At 45.4% G+C, this 19349-nt stretch overlaps 1 protein-coding gene across 1 annotated transcript in view; it reads left to right on the top strand.

The window, feature by feature from the left end:
- Positions 1 to 19349, top strand: part of zswim8 (zinc finger, SWIM-type containing 8) — a 198279-nt gene that overhangs the window by 59394 nt on the left and 119536 nt on the right. Inside the window, 1 exon segment of the mRNA XM_052041760.1 lies at positions 6934 to 7028. Coding sequence (XP_051897720.1) covers positions 6934 to 7028 — 95 coding nt within the window.

The raw sequence follows: 19349 nt of genomic DNA, 5'->3' as shown, positions 1-19349 counted from the left end.
TAGGATTTGTCTCCAATTGAATTTCATTCTCTTTGCAATAAGGATCAATGTTCCACTTACCTTTCAAGTTACTTATTGTACCTGCATGTGAACTTTGCCTTCAATGTACAAGAACACCTAGATCCCTCTGTACAACAACACTCTGTATTCTCTCTCCACAACTCACTACGAGTCATGGAGTTGTACAGCATGGAAACAGGCCCTTTGGCCCAACTGGTCCATGCTGACCAAGATGCTCATTCAAGCCAGTCCCATTTGCCTGCATTTGGCCCATATCCCTCTAAACCTTTCCTATCCATGGACCTGTTCAAGTGTTTTTTAAATGTTGTTATTGTACCTGCCTCACCCACTTCATCTGGCAGCTTGTTCTGTAAATGCACCGCCCTCTGTGTGAAGAAGTTGTCCCTCGGGTCCCTCTTAAATCTTTCCCCTCTCACTTTAAACCTATGCCCTCTAGTTTTGGATTCCCTTTCCCTGGGGGAAAAAGACTATGCATTCCACCCTATCTATGCCCCTCATGATTTTATATACCTCCTAAGGTACCCCCTCAATCTCCTATGCTCCAAGGAATAAAGTTCTAGCCTGCCCAACCTCTCCCTATAAATCAGGCCCTCGAGTCCTGGCAATATTCTCGAAAATCTTCCTTGTGCTTCATGTGAGCAAGGGATTTCATTGTGCTGTATATGACAAATTAATCTGATTGTGATCAAGAACAAATACTCCTGCATCCTGTACATACTCTAGAAGTTTAAGCCCTGGTTGTGTTTCACGTCTCTTTGTACCTTGAAGCCAAATTTTGCCGAGCTGTTTTTTTGTATACACATACTGTACACATCCAAACAAATCTTTGCCCACTCATTCAACCCATCTCTCTTCTATTGCAGACTTTTTTACATTTTCCTCTTCCCACCAGTCCTGTATATGAACAAATCTGGCTTCAGAATACTGAGTCCCTTCATTAATGTGGATTGTAAAGAGCGAGGCCCCAGCACTGGTCATTGACACAACACCAACTGTAGTTTGCCACATAAAAGTACCCTTTGTTTTTTTGCAATCGTTTTCTGGTAGGTAGCCATGCTCTCGCCATGCTGACACATAACCCCAACACCATGAGTTCTTACCTTTTCAAATTCCTTCTAGAAATCCAAGTACCCAACATCTATTGGTTTTACCTTATCCACCCTGGTCATAGCATTCCACAGGAATTCTAATATGTTTGTCAAACACAAATTCCTTGCTTTTCTCCCTCCCTTTTTTTTGAAAAGGGATATTACATCTGCTATTTTCTAATTAGCTGGAACTTTTCCTGAATCTAGAAAATTTTGGAAAATCACAACCAATCACCATTACTTTTCGAGCCTAGAATGTAGCCCGTCCAATCTACTTGATTTATCAGCCTTCTGTCTTGTTAGTTTCCCATTAGGTTACATACCTGCTATGAGCAAAGTGTCTTGCCAGATTAGTTTTGCTCTGCTGAAGATGGAGAGCCAGTCTTGAACCAGTGCACACCCCTGCCAAGCTGCTTTATTCAGGCTTGTCAGTGTTAGTTGAGAGGAGTCCCAGGGTTCATTTGGGCTATGAACTGGGCAACAATGCTGTAAAGTAGACCATGCACAAAGACTGGGTTAGACAGTGGTAGGGTAATTTTATCATTGTGGAAGGTGAGCCTGTTTGTGTGCCTACAAATGCATCGGTTGTTGAGTTGAGGATGTGTTCTGTTCCTGGCATGTACTCCCTGTGTATCAAATACCTGCATAAGACAGACAGAGAGAGGCGTATCATGTCAGGTCGGTTCCACACCCAATCATTGACAAAAGGGTGTGGTGCAAATTGTGCAAAAATTATAGATAATCAACCAGAGTGCTAACCAGTGATCTACCATCAGCTCAAATCCAACCATGGCAGCTGGGGAATTTCAATTCAAGTAATTAATTGAATCTAGAATGAAAAATAAGTTATTATCAGGAATGGTAACAATGAAACTGTAGAATCTTAAAATAAACATAATCTGGTACACTGTCCTTCCTGGATGGAAATCTGCCCTCCTTGCTCAGTCTGCCCTGTAGGTGACTCTGGACCCACCAACATGGTTGACTCTCAACTGCTTCCTCAGTTTGGGCAAACAGCCATGGACAATAAATGCCAGCATTTCCCATGAACGAATAAAGAAAAACAAACTTTAAACACTCCATTTATATTGTTCTTTACTCTTCTACAGTTGATGCACTCCTGGTATTTTTGCTGCTGTGCTGTTTCAGTGGGAGTCAGGATGAAGTTTTGAGAGAAGATTGCCATTGAAGGCAATGTGTTGTATCACTGATGGGTGTTGTTTCTGGAGGATTAGCCTTGTTTCTGTAACCTGTGTGTGTGATAGCTGGCTCATTGTTTCTCATTCCCAAGAGAGAACATTAATTTCTAGCCTCATAAATCCAGATTATGAACCTCTGTTTGTAAGCATAGCTGCAATTATTCTTTTGTGTATTTTTATTTAAAGAAAACTAACGTTGTACTTTCTGACTTGCAGTTGAAGAATGTCTGTGAATCATTACTGTGACACCCAGTGTAGTTACATTTGCCTTTATGTGCTTTTTGGGGAATGGATTAGCAACCATTTCCTGTTCTGATCTGATCCAAGGTACAACAGGAAGTCTCACTGAATTACCACAGCATGTTGAAGTGTTGAGGTTTTATGTCCTATTTTAACACTCTCCATTTAATGAACTACCAAAGTGGGACTTGAGTTGAGGTTTACCTCATTTGTTCATCGGACACAAATGAGGACAGATCAAGTTATATCACCAAAATAGTCTGTTTGGTCTAACTAGTCTGACCCTGTAATGTTCCCTTCGAGTCTCCTGCCTCGTCTAATGCCATCAGTCTAACTCCTATGAAAATGAACTGTTGGAGGAACTCACCGGGTTGAGTAGCATCGGTGGGTGGGGGAGGAATTGTCGCTGTTTTAGTTTGAGACTCTGCATCGGGACTGAGAGGGGGGATAGCTGGTATAAAGAGGGGGAGAGGTGAGACGGGCCAGTAGGTTTATAGATGGACTGAGAAGAGGTGATGGATGATGGTGGGTGGAGGAGGGGTAGAGTTGTGAGAAAGTGGCAGGAAATGTAGCTTCCCTTCTGTAGTTGTTGGAGCCCTGTCTCTCTCTGTGTCCTGGACTTCTGCTCTCACCCCTTCACCCCCCCACCACCCCCACCCACCAAAGAGAACAGAGATGGAGTTCTCCTAGTCCTCACCTCTTCAGCTTCCCCATCCAGCATGTCATCCTTCAGCGTTTCTGTCAGCTGCAACATGATTCCACTACAAGCCACCTCTTCCCCTCCCCACCCCTCTTCCACCTTCCACCTTCCACCTTCCACAGGGAACACTCCTTGATCCCCTGGTCCGCTCGTCCTTCCCTATACACCCCTCCCTGACGGTGTGTGCAGACGCTTTGCTGCATACTCCATTGTCCTCTGGAGACGCAAGAGATTGCCGATGCTGGTGTCTGGAGCCAATCTGGAGTCCTCTTGCAGGGTTTTGAGCCAAAACATCAATTCCTTTACTCACCAGCCCTTCCTGCCCCCCCCCCACCCCCCCAACAAGATGCTGCTCAACCCACTGACTTCCTCCAGCGGATTGTTTGTTGTTTCGGCTTCCTCCCCTCTTCATGTGCTGTGCCCTAACTAATGTGGTTCAACCTGTATTCTCACTGCTTGTTCCCCTATCCCCAGCACACAATTTGTCTCCATGTAACAGTGTTTGCCACTTGCCAGCCCAGTTGTAAATTTCCCCGAGTGCCACCTTTTTCAGCTGCACCAGCCGGTAGTGGGTCATCACATCCGCAGAACCTCCAGTTGCTCGTCTCTCGCAGGAAGCAGTCAGTCAACCTTCACCTTAACTTCTTGCGGCATCCATAAGCAGAGCAGATCTATGACTAAGCAGATCACTAAATAGATGGTTGAGTGCAGGGAGAAGAACCTAATGGGGAGATTAAGGGATGTTCCACCTGTTCTGTGCTGTTTCCTGGGCATGTCTCCAATTCTAATGAGCTGCCACAGTCAGTCAACCTCAGCCCTCACTTCAGGATTTGCCAAAAGGATTCAACTGCAAGATTTAATGCCTCCTGTTGGCAGATTAGTGCCCACAGTTGGTGTTATGGCTCAAAGTGCCAGATTCTTGAACTCTTTACCATCAGAATCAGATTTATTATCACCGATGTAGATGACATGACATTTGTTGTTTTGCAGCAGCAGTATAGTGCAAAGGCATAAAATTAGAATAAATTACAAAAATAAATAAATTGTGCAAAAAAAAGACGTAGAGTTCATAAGTTCATAGACCATTCAGAAATCTGATGGCAGAGGGGAGGAAGCTGTTTCTGAATCGTTGAGTGTGGGTCTTCAGGCTCCTGTGCCTCCTCCCCGATGGTGGTAACGAGAAGAGGGCATGTCATGGCTGATCAGGGTCCTTGGTGATGGATGCCGCCTTCTTGAGGCACCGCCTCTTGAAGATGTCCTCGGTGGTGGGGAGGGTTGTGCCCGTGACAGAGCTGGCTGAGTCTACAACCCTCTGCAGCCTCTTGCGATCCTGTGTATTGGAGCATCTGTACCAGGCGGTGATGCAACCGGTCAAAATGCTCTCCACCGTACATCTATAGAAATTTGTCTTTGGCGACATATCAAATCTACTAATATTCCTAACAAAGTAGAGTCGCTGGCGTGCCTTCTTCGTGATTGCATCAATGTGTTGGGCCCAGGATAGATCCTCCGAGATGTTGACGCCCGGGAACTTGAAGCTGCCTACCCCTTCCAATGAGGACTGGTGTGTGTTCTCCCAAATTCCCCTTCCTGAAGTCCACAGTCAGTTCCTTGGTCTTGCTGACACTGAGTGCGAGGTTATTGTTGCGACTCCACTCAACCAGCCGATCTATCTCACTGTATGCCGCCTCGTTGCTATCTGAGATTCTACCAACAATGACATGTCTGTAGTGTGTGGACGATGTGGAACAAAAATGTAAAATACCATCCAACAGTATCGTTGGTCTAGACCCTGAAAACCATAGTCATCCTCCATCTGTTCCCACAGGCCTTTTCTGAGGGGCTATTTCTGTGGGTTAGTGGCAGATTGTTTTGCAGCCTGCTGTCAAAGTGAATGGATGCTGGCCCTGAGGTTTGGTCTGCCAAGGGACGGTGATTTATGTGTGGGTGTTGGAAATCCTGCTGCTCCTCAGTCCTGCGTGCTTTTGGTTTATTAAAATCTGGAGTGGAAGCATCCTAACGCCATATGGACAATCTGTAGATAAGTACATCATGGTAGTCGAAAAGGAAAAACAATAAAAGAATGCAGAGTATAGTGTTGGTTACAGAGAGAGTGCAATGCAGGTAGACAAATGCAAGGGCCATGATGAGGTAGATTGAGAGATCAAGAGTTCATCTTTATCACATAGGAGGTCTGTTCAAGAGTCTGATCTGTTGCTTGTGAAGAGTTGTCCATTATTATTTGCTTGGTGACAGAAGAGACTGCAGATGCTGGAATCTGGATCAACAAACAATCTGCTGGAGGAACTCGGTGGGTCAACCCACTGATTATTTGCTTGGTGTTTGTGGGAGTCATTTATTCACACTGAGTATTGCGGCCTGGTAGTCCTTACGCTGGGAAGGCTCGTTATAAGTTATAGTGAGAGTTGATAGGAATGTGAGGAGAATAAAATAAGATTAGTGTAAATGAGTGGTTGCTGGTCAGCGTGGACTGACTGGGCTGCAGGATCTGTTTCCATGCTGTAGGACGTTGTCTATGTCTTTATCTTCATTGTTTGTGATTGTATAAGACTCATTATCCTTGTTCATTGCTGCCACTTACCTGCTTTCTCATGGGGGTTAAACACAGGTCCTTCAATAACCTATAAAGTACTTTTGATGGGGGAAATGATGTTTCAAAAATAAGTTAATTTCTGTACCACCTTTGAATTTTTTTTGGTTTAAGAGGACACCTTTCAAATAGTTGAAGTTCCACGATACTTACTGTGCACCGAGAGAGGGATCCCAGAACAACGGTTTATGGATGGTAGATATTCACTGGCTACTCTACAAAGGAAGCCATCACTTCCCAGAAAGTGGTGAGAATGTGGAACTCTCTGCCCTCAAGGAGCCGTTGAGGAGAATAGCATCGATGCATTTAACTGGAAGTGGGATTAAGTACAGTGGGAAGGAAGGTTAGCAGGATGTACAGGTGGGGTTAGAAACGATAGAGCTGGAGGGGTCTCACTAGGAGCACACACCATTGCACCATGGCCTGCTTCTGTGTGGGGAAATTGGGCTGAATCATGCTGCCGGTTCCAGAGAAAGCTCCCAACATTCAGATGTTCATCGGCAAGTTACTCCTGGACATGCTACAGGGCTAGGCGTGAACCAATTGATTGACAGGTGTTGGCACTCCTTCTGACCGTCCACACGAAGCTCAGTCTTGCTTGGATTTTGCAGAGCCAGCCTAGGGAATTGTGCCTTCTCCAGTCCCACGTCAGACTGGCCTGGTGCAGGATCAGAGACCCATTCAGTTGAAGGGAATTTCCCGGCCTGGAGAAGGGCGAGTTTAGTGATGTTTAAATAATATATCAGAGACGCAAAAACCTTCTTTGTTTTAGAAAACACCTCATGACTTTGACACAAGGCAAAGCCCTGCCCTTAGGTTTACTCACTGTCCAGGATGTTCTAGGGCAAAGCCTCAAGACCATGTCACCTGAATCCTCCTTGCTGCCCATCTCCTGAGTATGTGGGTCAGCATGGTGCGTCTTCTGCATCTGGTCCAAGCTTGGGAGAGTGGGGAGTTTGGGGAGCCATTCCATACAGCCATGGTAATTCTGTGCAATGTGTGTTCCATGCATTCCTTAGTGCAGTATGTTTCAGTTGTTATAACTTAATTGAGTGGCTCTTATCTTGCCTTCAGGTTGTACTCGTGCTTGGCTAATGGCAGTGCTGATGAATTCCAACGAGGGGAGCAACTTTTCAGAGTGCGGGCAGTTAAGGATCCACTTCAGATAGGTAAGCTGGTGATTATAAACGTCATCTCTTGGTCATTAATGGTCTTTTGCTGCCTATTGATCACGTAAGGACTTTGGCAAGTAGTTAACTCTGGCTCATTGATTTTGTGCCTTCTCTTGAGATGTCCTTAAGGTTCAGGAGTAGGTAGGGAGAAACCCTGAGAGGATTTATTCTGCCTCACTCACAACTCTTCAGCCATTGTTGAGTGGCTGCTGTTTCCATGGGAGCAGGCTGGGTTCTGTAATAGAATTTAACGATCTATACCTGTGTGCTATACTGAACCAGAAGTTGCAAGTTCTATTTTCCTTGTGTCACACTTTGCACACACAGTGAAATGCTGTGACTTAAGCCTGGTGATTGAAGCAGGCTCTCCTAAAATAGTTTAGTTAAGGAAAGTGGGTGAAGAGAGATTGCAGTAGGGGAGGAAAATGGAATGCTCACGTGAGGGGTCTCTAGCGGTAACTGAAGGTGTATTCAAAGAGCAGAGCATAATGTAATTTTTAAAAGGTTTGTTTGTCTACAGCTCCATTCACAAACCAAAAATGTCCTAGAAGTGCTTTACAGCCAGTAGAGTATTTTGGAAGTGTAGTCAGTGTTGTAATTTAACAGATGATATAGTGAGTCTGTGTACAGTACTGTTTTTGGACTTTCCATCCCAAAGTTTAATTCATGACCTGGATTTTACTGGTAAATACCAGATCATTAACATTGGAAATTTTATACAGCCAGTGAAACGAGGTTTCCAGAGGAGTTTTATTGGCAGGGATTTGTTCTGTTTCCCTTCCCGGGGAAGCTGTTAATTCAAGGACTTGGATTTCTATTAACTGAAAAGAGAGAGGTTGGGATAAAATTACTTCTGGAATTCACTGCCTGAAGGGCTGGCAGAGGCAGAATCCCTCCTACAGAAGTACCTGGAAGAGCTCTTGAAGAGCTGTAACCTGCAAGGCCATAGGCAAGACCTGGGAGGTGGGAACTGGCGTCAACCTGGTGGGCTGAATGGCTTCCTTTAATGTTGTAAACTTCTAAGGTGATGTTTTCTTTGATGAGCAGTTCATTGCCTGCTGCATTTCCAACATTATAACAATAGACACATTTCTAACCTCATTAACTTTGCTGCCCTTTAGAACCCCATGTGGATGTGAACTGTTTCATATCCAACAAGTCTGTCTTCCCATTTCATTTCCTTCCACTATTTCCCCTTCCATTTTATTTTCCCTTATGATGTGGAACATTAAAATGCTGGGTAGAATCTAGGTTGGTAGAATTCCAACCTCCATTGGTTAGCCTGCACTTACAAGCTGTTCTGGAGCATAGAACACAGCTCTGAAGCACAGGATTAATTCACACAGAAGTGCTGGTTTGCTGAAGGAAATGATTAAAACAGGAACTTCAACTTGTGCTAATTACTTAATTGCTTCTGGAGGACACACTTGGAGAGGTACTGGAAGTTGCTTTGCATTTGTGAAACACAAATGTAATGCATCAGTGAGAGTGCTGCCCCTCTTGGAGATGATCAAACAGTCCCGATGCTCAAGTCTTTGGCTCTCATTTTTTTGTGCATGACTGGTCTTGATGCTGTGAACTGCGACTGTGCCTTCAATTCTAATCTGTAAAGGCTTCAAAGTCAATGTCGAGTTTATTGTCACGTGCACAAGTATATGTACCCACAGGTGCAATGAAAAACTTACTTGCAGCAGCATCACGGGCACTAGCATCTGATATACAATATTCACAAGAAAAATGTAAATTAACATATTATACAAAATTGTACAAGAACACACAATTAGAACAAAAAAAAAGTCCTTTGTAGTTCAAAGTGCTCATAGTGTTGCTATACAGAGGTAGTGATTAGGGTTGTGCAGGTGAGTTCAAGAACCGAATGGTTGAAGGGAAGTAGCTGTTCCTGAACCTGGTGGTGTGGGGACTTCAGGCTTCTGTACCTCCTGCCCGATGGTAGCTGCAAGAAGATGGCACGGCCCAGATGGGGATCGTTGATGATGGATGTTGCCTTCTTGAGGCAGCACCTCTTGTAGCTACTACTGATGGTGGGGAGGGATGTGTCCGTGATGTGTTGGGCTGAGTCCATTACTCTCTGCAGCTGCTTACGTTCCTGCACATTCGAATTGCCGTCCCAGACCGTGATGCAACCAGTCAGGATACTTTCAACAGTACCCCTGTTGGAGTTTGTTAAAGTGTTCGGTGACAAGCTGAACCTCTTTAACCTTCTAAGGAAGTAAAGACGCTGCTGTGCCTCCCTTGTGATGCATCTATGTGCTGGGTCCAGAACAGGTCATTTGATATGTGAAAGCCCAGGAATTTAAAGCTGCTGACCCTCTCCACCACCGATTTCCCCCAGTGTAGATTGGGGCATGGCTTTAGTTCTCCCCATATTTATTATGAGGTCCCACTGTGCACCCATCTGTGACGAGACCACTCTACACCACGTGATTCAAAGAGACATTGCAGCTTCTCATTCTTCACTTGAATGGTGGGTGTAGGATCTATGTCTGTCTTGAAGGTCAACTAGTTCCACATCCCTATTAATCTGAAATCCCAAGCAAGTGACTCTTTTTGATTCCTTGTTGGATTTTATTGTAGTCCTGGCTGGGACGGGGGTGCGGCAGGTGGTGCTGCTGCCTCAGAGCTCCAGCAGCCAGAGTTCGATCCTGACCCCTTGCTGTCTGTGTGCAGTTTACACCCCTTCCCTGTGACTTTATGGATTTCCTGTGCAAACTTGGATTTCCTCCAATATCACGCATGGGTTGGTAGGTTACTTGGCTGTGTATAAATTACCCGTAGTGCAGGTGGGCGATGGCAGAATCGGAGGGAGGGGTTTAATCGGTGTGAGAGAGAAAGTGTTACAGGGAAATAAGTGGGGAAATGGGAGTGATGGGATTGTACTGAGAGCTGGCATGGGTTCAATGGGCCGAATGACCTCCTATATTGTAGGGAAATAATTCACTTTTCTTTTTCGTCCATAATTGCGGTTTCAAAAACTCTTCCTCCATGGCCTCTTGAGTATCTCTCAAAACTCAGAATAGGACATTGGTGCAATGAATCTGCCAGATCCCCAGCTAAAGTCATTCCAGTGCCTGAGTGATCAGATCCCATTTGTAGTTTCTTGAATACTTCAACATTAAGGAATCAAACAAGTCAGAATCAGGTTTATTATCACTGACATGTGTTGTGAAATTTGTTGTTTTGTGGCGGCAGTACAGTGCAAGACAAAAAAAATTACTATAAGTTACAAAAATAAATAAATAGTGCAAAACAAAAGGAATAATGAGGTAGTGTTCATGGACTGTTCAGAAATCTGAAGGCGGAGGGGAAGAAGCTGTTCCTGAATTGAATGTGGGCCTTCAGGCTCCTGTACCTCCTCCCTGATGGTAGTAACAAGAAGAGGGCATGTCCCGGATGGTGAGGATCCTTAATGACGGATGCTGCCTTGAGGCACCGCCTCTTGAAGATGTCCTCGATGGTGGGGAGGGTTGTGCCTGTGATGGAGCTGGCTGAGACTACAACCTCTGAAGCCTCTCTTGATCCTGCACAATGGTGGAGCGACACACCAGATGCTGGAGGAACTCAGCAGGTCAGGCAGCGTCCATGGAGGGAAATGGACAGTCAGCGTTTCAGATCGGGACCCTTAATCTGGACTGGAACGAAAGGGGGAGATGGCCAGTGTAAAAGGGTGGGGGGAAGGGGTGGAGCAAGAGCTGGCAGGTGATAGATGGATCCGGGTGAGGGGGGCGGGGGAAGATAGGCAAATGGAGCAGGGGGAGGGTGGGCATAATGTAAGAAGCTGGGAGGTGATGGGTGGAAGTGACAAAGAGCTGAAGAAGACAGAATCTGATAGGAGAGGACAGTGGACCAGGGAATAAAGCGAAGGAGGTGGGGAGGGGAACCGGTGGGAGGAGTGTGTGGGTGATGGGCAGGTCGAGAGGGCGGGGGAGAGGAAAGGGGTGATGGGGCCAGTGGGATAAGGGAAAACAAAGCAGGGATAGAAGGGAGGGGTTACTGGAAGTTAGAGAAATCGATGTTCGTGCTGTCAGGTTGGAGACTACCAAGGCGGGATATGAGGTACTGTTCCTCTGAACTGCATCGTCTTGTGTCTCCACTTTGGAAGTGTGACTGCTTTTGTAATATAGGAAACAGGAGCAAGTGCTTACAGCACTGTTGTGATGACCACTTTATCCACCTTTTTTGGCCGATGTGTGATCATGTCCAACTTTCTTCTCAGCAATGTTGTTAATAGTGTAAATAAGTGTTAGGCTCTTCAAATGGGAATGTACCCTCGGGAAAACAAAACTGCAAGTGCTGGAACCCGAGACAAGAATGGAAATGCTGGAAGAACTTGGCCAGTCAGGCAGCATCTGTGGAAAGCGGAACCAGTCACTGTTTAGGATCAGGGACCTTTCCTCAAAACTGAGGGAGAGAGTGGAGGGGTGTCAGTTGTCAAAACAGAGCTGGGGGCGGAGACAGAAGACTACATTGGAGATGTACTCCGAATGCAGCCCACTGCATTGGAAGAAGTGTAAGTGAATTGTGTTCTCACCTGGAATAATTGTTTGGGGTATTTTCTTGCCTTGTATTCTCCCCACTCAGATTGCTTTTGTTTCAGTTTCTGGTTAATGAGGAAACCTTAAGTTCAAACTTCAGAATAAAGTTATCTTCCCAAAGAGTAAGTTCATTGGTGCATTGCACATCAGTGGTAATTCACCAATAGTGAGGCTGGCTTGGTCATGTGTATTGAAGCGATTGTCCTGAAAAGTCTCTGGTTAGCATGCTCCTCAGAGTTCAAACAGGCACTTGAACATAGAAATCTGGGCTGATGCTCCAATGCAGTAGTGCGAGGGTGCTGCACTGCTGGGGTTGCTGTGTTTTGGACGAGATGTTAAACTGAGACCCTCGGCTGCTGTGAGAGATCTATTAGGGTAAAATGCATATGTCTTGGCTGATATGACAGCTCTCAATCAACATCACGAACAAACTATTATTTAGTCTTTGCTGTCCCTGGGATCTTGCTGTGTGCAAGTCAGCTGGCACGTTTCCTACAATACAACGATGACACGAAGTCAAGTTGAGTTTATTGTCATGTGCACAAGTACAGTGAGGTACGGGTACAGTGGAAAAACTTGCAGCAGCATCACAGGCACGTAGGTACAGACAACACACACAACATAAATTGTACTTAATTTGTACAAGACAGTAAAGAGAAAAAAAACAGACCTTTGCACTAATGTTTTTGCACAATCAGAGACAAGTCCATAGTAGTACAAAAGGTGGACACAAATACTTTGGGTATCCTGAAAGTTGTGTGAAAGATGTGACAAAAGCGCAAGTCTTATTCTAAATTAACTTTGTTACAATGCAAAATTATTCTAAGTGTGTTTTGTAACCTCTTCCCTTCTCATTCCATTAAAATTCACAAGTGTGGGCTTCACGGATTAGGGCAGCATTTATTGCCTGAATACCCTGTCCTTGACAAGGTGATGAAGAGCTGCCAGAGGGACTTCAGTAATGCAGACAGGCAAGGGAAGCTGGGGTGGTTCTCCATGAATCAGAGGAGGTTGCAAGGAGCAACAAACAATCTGCTGTAGGAACTCAGCAGGTCGGGCAGCATCTGTGGTGGGAAGGAATCGTCGACGTTTTGGGTCGAAACCCTGCATCAGGACTGAGAGGGGAGATGGCCGGTATAAAGAGGAGAAGGGGGAGTGGTCAGACAGAAGCCAGAGGTGATTGGTGGGCTGAGGGTTGGGGGGTGGGAGGGAGGGGGCAGATTCACCCAGGTACGGGAGGGGTGGAGTTGGGAGACATGAGAGATGGAGGCAGGCAGGAAGATGGAGCCGGGCAGGGAAGGGGAAGGTGGAGACAGCGGCTGCAGGGTGATTCACGGGAACACAAAGGCTACTGGTGCTGGAATCTGATGAGGAATGAAGGAAGGTGATAACGGGGTCCATTAGGGAAGAGGTGAAGGGCAGGTGGACCCAGAACTAAGTTGAGAGGGGGAGGGGTGGTTGCAAGGGTATCTGACGGAAGTACTTAGGAGTATTGAGAAGCAACCATTGACAGAGGACTTGAGAACGAGGGGACATAAAATGAAAGTGGCAAAAAAAAACCAGGAAGTCGCATACATAGAAACTTGTTCATGCAACAAGGGTTTGGGGATGGAATACACTGCTAGGGTAGCAATGGAGGCAGATTCAATGTGCTGTCCAAAAAGGAGCCTGAAAGATATCTGGAAAGAGTATTTGCAGCATCTTTTGGAGAGGATAAGGGAGGAGGATTGCTCAGAGTCAGTACGCACCTGATGGGCTGAATGGCCTCTGCCTGTACTGTACGTCTGCTTCTGTGGTTCAGTTGGCACTGACTAAATTTTGTAATACATTTGCCCAAGTAGCGATGAGAGCAGCCTACAGGAGATGGTAGCTATTTGAATATAGGATCTTGTCAACTAAGTCCAGTGCTGGTTTGGTTTCCCCCTCGTTACTGTTTCTTTGACTGCAGAATGAACTCTAGAAGGTAGCCTCCCTTTGTTGGAAACTGTGAAATGTTTTCATGTTAGGGAAAGAATGTAATGCCTGAAACATAAGAGATGATTGTTAAGGTTTTGAAATGTCCCAAAATTGAATAGAAGAATTCACACCCAAGTGTGCGGTGAGTGATTTTCTTTTGGGTCCAACCTTTCCACATGCCGCTCAGCTTGGAAGATATCACAGGAACCAGGAGAAATAATGTAGGACAATAAAGCTCTGATTTGATAAAACAGTTGGTAATCAGGTCAGTGCCCAAAGTACACTTTTGGTTTTATGTAGAGTATTTGTTGCAAATATTTATTCAGCAAAGAGGCTTCTCAGCAGGGAGTGACTAGGGACAATATGCTGTTAATTGTAAGCTCCTTGATCTAAAACTGAACTTTTTCCAATATTTGATTCCCTGCTTTGCAAATACACTGGTACCTTGGAGACACCAGAGACTGCAGATGCTGGAATCTGGAGCAACACACAAGATGCTGGAGGAACTCAGCGGGTTGAGCAGCATCTGTGGGAAGAAATGGAGTTGATGTTTCAGGTCGAAACCCTGTATCAGTGCACCGGTGCCTCACTTAGTGCCTTCAGGATGTGTCCCAGGAACTGGAGTGATCAAAGGGTTTCATTATAGCTTTATCTATAGATAGATACAAAACCGGCAGCACTGCTGTAACCTGCCTCTTTCACAGCAATGAATCACCCTGTTGCTCAGTGTGGAGAGGCTGGTGTTGGGCAGGTCAGGTGAGCAGTCTGGCCACTGGTATGGGGCTCGGGGGCCTCTTCCTGACCAGCACAGTGAGTGTGGCTGGGGACTGGTAGCACCTGCTTCGTGTGTTGACCACTTGGATCCACTGCTCTCTCTTCTGCAGCCAAATAGAGAGGGGGAGATGGCAGAGGGAGACCACACGATCTGGTCAACACACGGTGCAGGAGCTGCCAGTCCCCAGCAATGGATGCCCACTGTACCAGCCGGGGGCAGCTCCAAGCCCCAGATCTCAGAGCTGGTCTGTGTTCAGTTCTGGTCGCCTCCTTTATAGGAAGAATGTGGAAGCTTTAGAGAGAGTGTAAAGGAGATTTACCAGGGTGTTGCCTGGATTGGAGAACATGTCATATGAGGAAAGGTTGAGCGAGCTAGGGCTTTTCTCTTTGGAGTGATGCAGGATGAGAGGCAACTTGATGGAGGTGTGTAAGATTTATGAGGGGCATAGATGGAGTGGACAGCCAGCACCTTTTTCCCCAGAGTGGAAATGGTCAATACCAGAGGACTCCAGTTTAAGGTCAGAAGAGGACAGTTTAGGGGAGATGTCAGAGGTAGGTTTTTTTACACAGTGGTGGGTGACTGGAATGCTCTACTGGGGGTGGTGGTAGAGGCTGATATAGTGGGGAAGTTTAGAAGACTCTTGGATAGACACATGGATGCAAGAAAAATGGACGGTTATAGGCTGGTAGGAGGGAAGGGTTAGATTGATCAAGGAGTTGGTCTCTATATAGGTTGGCACAACATCGTGGGTCGAAGGGCCTATACTGTGCTGTGCTGTCCTATGTTCACAGGCAGCCTCTCCACACTGAGCTGTGAGGCAATACATTGCCGAGGGGTGCCAGCAGAAAGCAGGGATTTGAGCCAGCTCCCAGCACAGCAACACGTGGTCAAAGGAATGTCTTTTTCTGGAGTACTGGGGAGTCCTTACCTCAGTGTTAGGAAGAATAAAAGTGGTCTGCAAGGCAGCTCCAAGCAGGGAACTGTGTATTCTGAGGAGCTGTATACAGGGAAATGAGAACTGATGCAGGGTTTCGACCTGACTTGTCGACAGTTCCATTCCTCCCACAGGTGCTGCTCGACCCACTGAGTTCCTCCAGTAGAATGTCTGTTGCTCCAGATTCCAGCATCCGCAGTCTCCTGTGCAGGCACAGTAGTGTAGTGGCTAGCGTAACGCTTTACAGCGACCCGGGTTCAATTCCAGCCACTGTCTGTAAGGAGTTTGTACGTTCTCCCCGTGTCTGTGTGGGTTTCTTCTGGGTGCTCCGGTTTCCTCCCACATTCCAAAGACGTACAGATTAGGAAGTTGTGGGCATGCTATGTTGGTGCTGGAAGCGTGGCGACACTTGCGGGCTGCCCCCAGCACACTATGCAAAAAAAATGTATTTCACTGTGTTTTGATGTACGTGTGACTAATAAAAAGATCTTATCCAGGGAACAGTGTATATATGAAACTGCATTGTTTTGTACTGATTCACAACATCCCTTTTGTCACAACGAGCTTGCATTTATTTAGGACCTTATTACTGCATCCCATGCCCATCACAGTGTATTTCACAACCAATAGATTACTTTGGTGGAGTCAAGGTTGTTCTTTGGCTTACGACTTTACGCAAAAGAAGATTCAGTAAATGGCAAAGGCGTTAAAACCAAATGATTTGTTGATGGTGGTGTTAATTGAGGGAGGAATGTTGCCCAGGACATGGAATAATCATGTTGACTTCTCAGCAGGCAGTGGTCTTGGTGTAAATTCTGCAGTGTATAAGGGCACCTAGAATTTTTCAGATTTTTCCCTTTAAAGAATCACTAAGTCTGCATAATTTAAGATATTGAATGCTTTATTCAGTAGGGAAGGGTACAGAGTGTTTCCAGCACAAAAACAGGGCATTCTACTGTAGTTTAAGGTCCACACAGGTGCCTCCATCTCACGTTATCTTGTGTTTATTTTTCTGGTCAACTCTCAAACGCACCAAATGTAAAAACACAAACACACAATTTAAATGTTTGTGACATTCATTGCAAACACTCTGATGGAGAACTACAACTGGATCTCTGAGCTTCTGAGGCAGAACTGCAGCTTCCCTTGTGGCATTCTTGCATATTCCATGCTTCAGTTTTGGGAGCCCACCTGCATTTCTCTCTATTCCATGTTTTGCATTCTCTCCTCTTCCTTCTCCTCCCACCCCCAACTCCCCTCGAAGACTTGGAGTCGTATGACAACACTGGTCTCCCTTGTTGGTGTGAAGACCCAGAAGCTTGAGCTGCAGTTCCAGTTCCTGGAGATGACTGCCACAGTGTGACATGAAACTACTTTTGAGAATTACGCACTGATGCTGGTGCAGTCGTCAGTTATGGCACCAGTAACTCGGAGGCCTGGTCTAACAATCCAAGGACCCAAGTTCACAACCCCCATGACAGCTGTGGAATTTAAATTCAGATTAAAAGTGTGGAACTTGAATAAAAAGTAATGACAACTACAAAACTGGATTTTTGTGAAAATCTATCTGGTTCACAAGGATCAAAATAAGCCAGTCTTGGCTGGTTTTGGATGATATGTGACTCCATAGCCACCAAATATGGATGAGTTTTCAATGGCCCAGCAAGCCACTCGGTGCAGGGAAAGGTGGGATGCTCACCTTGTTAGTTTTGTCCAGATCCAAAAATTGAAAACAAATGAGAAAAGGAAGTAAAGATTACTAAGCTAACACAGTAGTAGCTGTCTATACTTCTGTTACAGCACGGAAACAGACCCTTTGGCCAACTAGTTTGTGCCCACCTAAGCAGTCCCATTTCCCTGTGTTTGACCCTTCTGTCTCTAAATCTTTCCTATCTATGTACCTGTCCAAATGTCTGCTAAACATTGTTATTGTACTTGCCTCAACCACTTCCTCTGGCAGCTCGTTCCATATACTGACCACCTTAAAGTGTGGAAAAAGTTATCTCTCAGGTTCCTATTAAATCTTTCCTCTCTTCCCTCAACCTATGCCCTCTAATTCTTGATTCCCCAACCCTGGGGAAAAGACTTGAGCTCTGAGTGTCGGTGAAGTTCTGTTTTGAGCTGGGGTAGTGCACAGGATCATTTCTGAGCAGACTGCAGGAAGATCTTGCAGGGAGTATGATCCAGGTGTAGCAGACTGAGGCTGGAGCTTGGGCAGCAGTGAGGCAGAGACTCCAGCAAGCTGGTTTCAGACCCAACTGCCCGTGCTGTTTGTGTGGCCTTAGTTCATTCTCCTGGTGACTCTGTGGATTTCCCTCAGGTGGTTTGGTTCTTCCTAAAGATGTTGGTAGGTTAATTGGTGACTGGAAATTGCCCCTATGTAGGTGGGTGTGGGCTAATCAGGGTAGAGTTAATGGGTGTGTCAGGGAGAATAGATTACAGGGAAATAACTGGGGAAATGGGACAGATGGGAAGCTGGAATAGATTTAAAGGACCCATTAAATTTCTGCCCCGGGAAATGGTATGAAAGGTTCAAATTATGAGAGATTTTATAGACTGTAGTCATTTGGACATTGAAGTTTGAGGGGAGATGTGATTCAGGTATTTCAGAAAAGGTAGATGGAAACAAGTGGGGGAGAGCGAGTTAGAGCCGGGCTCCTTGGGCGTGAAGTCGGGAAGAACTTCACACAAATCTTGCACTTTCTCCCCTGCCAGAACGTAGCTGAGGCTGGCAAACAATTTAAACTGAGACTCGGGTTTTTCTTATTCTGGGGGATTAAGGATTCTGGAATGAAAACAGAAAGATTGAGCAATTGATCATCGAAGAGAGAGTAGACTCGAGGGGCTGAATGGTCTCCTGCCATTCCTGTGGAACGAGCTGATGAATTTCTTTCCCAAGGCTTGTTTGTAGAAAGAGTATTGAGGGAAAATGGATTTATTCCTCGCGCACTGAATTGTGACTTCTGCAAATGTTGCTTCCTTTCACTGCTACACATCACCCTTCACTGAAGCATTGCATTTCAACAAGCATCTCCAAAATAGCTGATTCTGGCTTCACTGCAATGTATCCTGAATTACAAGGGTTGTAAAATTAACATTACACCATGAACAATTGATTTTGAGCATCCATTTTAGACGCTGTAATGTCCATTTTCCAACCACTAAGCAGTAAGGCAGCACACGTCTTGAAGTATTTTCCAAGTGTGGTTAAGGCCTCATATTAAGGCCAAATATCTTGTGTTATTATTGATTGTAAGGCGTAGGATATATTAATAAAGAAAGTAATATTATATCAAGGCATGCATTATGCATGTTGTGTGGAACTGCAGTTGCTTGACCTTTAAGCGTACGAGTGTGAGATAAGTGGTAAGCCAGAAATTAGTTGCTCTTTATAAATCCTTTGACCAATTAAAAGATATTCGGACAGGTACATGAATAGTGAAGGTTTAGCAGAATGTGGGCAAATGGTACTTGCTTAGGTGGTCACCTTGGTCAGCATGGACGTGTTGGGCCGAAGGGCCTGTTTCCGTGCTGTATTATTCTATGATTCTAATGGCTGCTATGGATGGGTCAGGAATCTTCTATGTTGTCCCTTCACTCCAGGATTTGGGGGATAACTCTAGAGGATAGCTTTAAATTCTTTGCATTATTATTCGATAACTTGCTGTGAAAAAGTGAATCCCCCCAAGGAGCGATAAGAACAGTTTAACTCCCAGCCATATAAGGTGGTAGGATTGACAATTAGCCAAGCCACTTGGTCCAATTGATCCATGGTCCATTGGTTTATGCCCCAAGTGTGTGCCTCTTATCCTACTGTAGGACTATGGTAGCAGAGTGGTGAAGTCACTGGACCATTGATCCAGAGACACAAGTTCAAATCCCACCATGGCAGCTGGGAGAACTTAAATTCAAGTAATTAAATGAAATCCTGCACTTAAAGCAGCTAGTCTTAGTAAAGGTAACCACAAAACTACTGGATTGCTGTAAAGGTTAATCTGGTACAGTCATGTCTTCAGAGAAGGAGATCTGTTCTCCTTCACAGTCTTGCCAATGTGTGACTCCTGACCCATAAGTGCAGTTGACTCTTAACCGTTCCTTGA

The sequence above is a fragment of the Pristis pectinata genome, chromosome 30, assembly GCF_009764475.1.
Source record: "Pristis pectinata isolate sPriPec2 chromosome 30, sPriPec2.1.pri, whole genome shotgun sequence".
Taxonomy (NCBI): Eukaryota; Metazoa; Chordata; class Chondrichthyes; order Rhinopristiformes; family Pristidae; genus Pristis; species Pristis pectinata.
The sequence above is the reverse complement of the archived record's forward strand: the minus strand, read 5'-3'. Positions and strand labels throughout refer to the sequence as shown.